General features: G+C 37.0%; 1 protein-coding gene across 1 annotated transcript in view; it reads right to left on the reverse strand.

The window, feature by feature from the left end:
* Positions 1-5,000, reverse strand: part of meigo (Solute carrier family 35 member B1 homolog meigo) — a 15,316-nt gene that overhangs the window by 442 nt on the left and 9,874 nt on the right. Inside the window, exons 4-9 of the mRNA XM_043029755.2 lie at positions 3,999-4,107; positions 3,603-3,685; positions 2,345-2,471; positions 1,865-1,971; positions 771-924; positions 1-611 (exon numbers count right to left, since the gene is read on the reverse strand). The exon at positions 1-611 is cut by the window's left edge and continues 442 nt beyond it. Of these exons, the coding sequence (XP_042885689.2) occupies positions 538-611; positions 771-924; positions 1,865-1,971; positions 2,345-2,471; positions 3,603-3,685; positions 3,999-4,107 (654 nt within the window). The 3' untranslated portion in view covers positions 1-537. The remainder of the gene's footprint in view (positions 612-770; positions 925-1,864; positions 1,972-2,344; positions 2,472-3,602; positions 3,686-3,998; positions 4,108-5,000) is intronic.

The following is a 5,000-nucleotide window of genomic DNA, read 5'->3' on the forward strand; positions in this document are numbered from 1 at the left end:
CTCTTTTGATATCTTGGATGATATTAAATAAGGAAGAAGAGTTCGTGAATACAAAAATAAAGAAATTATTTGTGAATAACACACCAAAAAATATCCTTGTGTTGGATCATCACTATCTTTTCAATACAGTATTTCTCTCTGTCTTTATCTGATATCTCCTTTCACATAATAACCCTAGTAAATCCTGACATCACTCACATTCATCAACTATAAAAGAAACTCCGGCTAGAACAAATCTATGATAGACTCAACTTAAGTCTGTCAAATTTCCTGCATCTCTCAGTAACAACACTAATATTGAACAGTCCATTCTAAAGATAAATATCCTTTACTAGAGTAGTTATAGGAGTTACTGGTCCTACTATAATGTACACTGAATGAACTCAACCAAAGCCCAACTGAGAGTGGATATAAAAATTTTGCAACTTGACTGCATTCCTGTCTGCCTTCTCAGAACTTGTCTTCTATAATTGCTGACTTCTTCAAATTAAACATATGACTTCTTCACACAACTTCAATGCCCTAAATTCCTATTTCTCACTCTTTGCTCGCCTTCCCATCCTTGATCTCTTTCTTGGGCGTCTTCCCGTACATGGCATCCAGGGTAAGACCTGTAAGAGATGTGCCAGTCAGATACATTTCACCCTAGGCTCCTCACTTCTCATTTGGAGAAGAATCACAGCAGGAGCTAAAAAGATTCAATATCTTTTCAAACGTGAAATAAAATGTACTGTATACACACATTAAAGACAGGAAAACAATATGCTTACCTGAAAACACAAGGAAAGTTCCACCCCACTGTCTGTTTGAGAGCTCGTTGCCAAAGAAAATGACTGAACCCAGGACAGTGAAGAACTTCCGTGTTGTTGTGACAATGGAGCAAGGTAAAGGACCATATTCGCTCACCATCAGGAAAATGAAGAACTGAAAATAGACAGTTGAAGAATTTGATAAAACAAAACAAACTTTATTGTTAGTCCCTTACGTATGATACATAGATTGATTAAAAATAATAATAATAAATAAACATTATATATTGAACAAGAACTTCACGTCCCAATATAATTATAGTTATATATATATATATATATATATATATATATATATATATATATATATATATATATATATATATATATATATATATATATATATATATATATATATAAAAATCATAATCACAACTGAAGACGACAACAAGAATATTTAAGAAAAAGATATTACCTTAAATAAAAATATATTGCCACTTAAATAGAGTAACACTGATAACAGAAAAAAATCTCAAACAATGAACAGTTTCAAGAAAAAACATCAACTCCTGAAGGATATGCATAATATTTTTAGTCATGCTCAGGTAAAGACATGGGCAACCTGTACCAATATTTCACAAGAAGCCAGAAAAAGATTGTGTTTTCAAGTCTTGTAATGTAGATTTTAAACTGTAGATACATAGAACTCATTTTTTCTGTTCAAACTGAATAAGAGTAAAAAGAAGTGATCATTAAGTGCATTTCTACATGGGATCATAAGAGGATGCATCCTTTAGATTACATTACCAGTTCACAAGAGAATTTCCGTCAACAATAAAGAATATATTACTAGTCCATGGGAGAATATCGGTCAACAATTGTTCTAAGTACTCCCAATAGCTCTTTCATAATTGACCCATTATGCAAGAGTCTTATCAAGTATAAGATCAACTGACAGCAACCTCTTACATCCACCTGAGGAATAGCTAGAGCACATTGTCAAGTAGAGTATATTAGAATCAATAACAAAACCAGATCTTAAACATTATACTGTATCAGATATTGTATTCTTAAACAGAGAATCACAAGTAGAATGTATCACAGAAGCATATTACCTGGCCTAGAGCACTGCAGATACTGAAGATAAGCATCTTTGTCATGACTTCAGGGAAGCGCTGCACAAACGCGACAAAAGTGAACAGCTCACCAGTAACAAGCAGTGCTGTCAACAGATAATCCAGATATCAAATACCTCTTATCCACTTTCATTTATTTTTTCAATTATAAGCAGTAAAACTTTTAATAATTTAAAAACTCAATGGCAGATTTAGCGCAGTATTAATGCCTAAAAAACATTTGTCCTGTAATGTGTGAAAAAAGCCATTAAATGCAAAAAAAATATAAAAATATACACCCTATACTATTACCATGAGTAAAACAAAAAGAGGGCAATAAGCTCAGAAAATGCAGTTAAAAGACACATTACAAAATGTCTTCTTTTTCCTTCTTCTGCCAAAATGGAGGATCCACAAATGAGCCCATGAAACTTGAAAGATTTCATGATCTTTGACAGTACAAGATGGAATCATACACACCAACAGCAAGGTAACCAATCGAGAAGAGGTTCATGTTGAGCATCATGTGGCCTGACTTCGTCTTGGACTCGGCAATCATCCGTTCCTGAACCGCACCTGTTAGGCCGTCCATCGTCAGGGAGAGCACCTAAGACGTTAGTGCCAGGATTAGTCGAGGGTTAGTGGCCAGTGCCATGCAGTGAATTGTAAAAAGCTTGTCAATTATCTTCAGTCAGATAAATGATAACTCTACTTAAATAAATAATGGGATAACTTATCTTATTGTATATGTTCTATAAAAAACAAATTCTAGTTACTTGTGTGTAAATCACTTTTATTTTTTGTTGCATTAATATGTAACACATCAACTTAATAACCTCCCTGTATCAAAACTTCTAAAAATCCCATATAATGGCAATGACATGTTGCAATGTTTGTACCTTTTTCAAGACCAAACAAATTCTTTCTCTTCAAAAAAAAAATATATATATATATTATTCACTTAATATGCAAATAATCTAAATGAGCAATCAATCAAAGAGATAAAAGAAAGAGCAAGTTTAAATCATAACTCTAGTTTATTGTGTTATTACATTCTGTAGATTAAACTAACAGCAGCCAGCAAAACAGTCAATACCATTCTTTTAACAGAAACAGCTTAACATGTGCTAAACCCTCCTGTAAATGCTTATATATTTTTATAAATACATCCACTATACTGTGTGTATCAATAAGGCAGATCTATTGAGAATAGCAGTCATGAAGGGGTGAATTTTTCTTATATTCAATGAAATTATGCTGAGCCTTGATTGCTTTTGCCACTAATGAAAATTTAAAAGTAGAAATGCAATAAGCCATTAACCCACTCACGACGGGGGCATTCCAACCTTGCATGTTACAATGCCGGGGCTCTCGAACGCATAGGCCTAAATCAGTTAAATAAACTACGCCGTATGACATCACCCTGCGAACGGGCCTTGAATGCGCGGTACCCGTGGTGTACCACCCATCCAGAGAGGGTTAAGCAATCTATACTGTAATGTGTAACAGTTTTAAAGCTAAATCTTTACACTTATCAACTCAAATGGATAATAATCTGCTTTAGATGTGTGAATCTGAATCATAAACCAAATCTGGTATATCTTTGATAGCATATAACACATCAAAGATATCTTCTGTCTATCATGCCTACATACTACCTCGTCACAGTTAGATATATGGATATGTTAAAAAAGATATTACAATCCACCTAGAGTAACAACTGTCAATTCATACTCACCAAGAGAACTTCACCAAGGCCTATTCCACCACCTGCAGTTGATGATGCAGCCTTCGAGTCCTTGTATATGAAGAGAGCCACACCTGAAAAGAAAGTTGCCCCTTTGAAATCTCGGAACATGCTGTTTACATTACCTTCGTAAGTTGCTTTTGTTTAGCATCATTCTTTGGAAAACAGATCTATAATTTGGATTTTGCAAGTTGTTATTCACATGTGGCTTTATTTCATTTTCATCTTTAGCAAAGAACACATGCAACCTAATAGAACTTTAGTCATATAATGTACTCAATTTTCTCATACAACAAGCAAAACATAATCACCATGCCAATTACTGATAAGATGTATTATAATAAAAAATATCTCACAAAATTAATTTTTCATGGAATCAATACATACCTACAACGATCATTAAGATGAAGACGTATTTCTTCCAAGAATAGGATTTACGACCTAATACGACACCAAGAACCATAACAGGGATAGGCTTACATGACTTGCCTACAACCTGGGGAAAGAATTTTGTATTAATCAATAATATGCACTCCGCACACAGCTAAGGTAAGTACAGTTGACAGAGAGATAGACAGATAGATAAGTTGATTCATACAAATAGATAGATAGACAGACATAGACAGAGACAAATAAACAGACACAAACACAGACACAAACAGAAGCAGACAGACAGAAAGACTGCCAAACAGATGAACAGAGATAGACAAACCACAGGTTGACTAAGTGACATATAAATAAACAAACAAACTTTGACAAACAAAAAACCTGACAGACTGATTGAAAGACAGAGAGAGATAAATCAAAAGGGAGATGAACAGTTACAGGGAGAGGGAGAGGGAGAGGGAGAGGGAGGGGGAGGGAGGAGAGGGAGAGGGAGAGGGAGAGGGAGAGGGAGAGGGAGAGAAGGAGAGGGAGAGGGAGAGGGAGAGGGAGAGGGAGAGGGAGAGGAAGGAGAGGGAGAGGGAGGGAGAGAGGAGAGGGAGAGGGAGAAGGAGAGGAAGGAGAGGGAGAGGAAGAGGGAGAGGAAAAAGGAGAGGGAGAGGGAAAGGGAGAGGGAGTAGGAGAGAGAGAGAGAGAGAGGGAGAGGGAGAGGGAGAGGGAATGAAAAGGGAGAGGGAGAAAGAGCAGAAAAGGAAAAGGGAGAGGGAGAGGGAGAGGGAGAGGGAGAGGGAGAGGGAGAGGGAGAGGGAGAGGAGGGTGACTGACAAGGGAGAGGGAGAGAAGAGCAGAAAGGAAAAGGAGAGGGAGAGGGAGATGGGAGGATGGGAGAGGGAGAGGGAGAGGGAGTGGGGAGAGGGAGAGGGAGAGGGAGAGGGAGAGGGAGAGGGGAGTGGGGGAGGGGAGGGAGGGACGAGGAGAGGGCTCCCCCCAATGAGAAAACCCTCC

The sequence above is a fragment of the Penaeus japonicus genome, unplaced genomic scaffold (assembly GCF_977035675.1).
Source record: "Penaeus japonicus unplaced genomic scaffold, GWHDUDI00000001_assembly GWHDUDI00000007, whole genome shotgun sequence".
Taxonomy (NCBI): domain Eukaryota; kingdom Metazoa; phylum Arthropoda; class Malacostraca; order Decapoda; family Penaeidae; genus Penaeus; species Penaeus japonicus.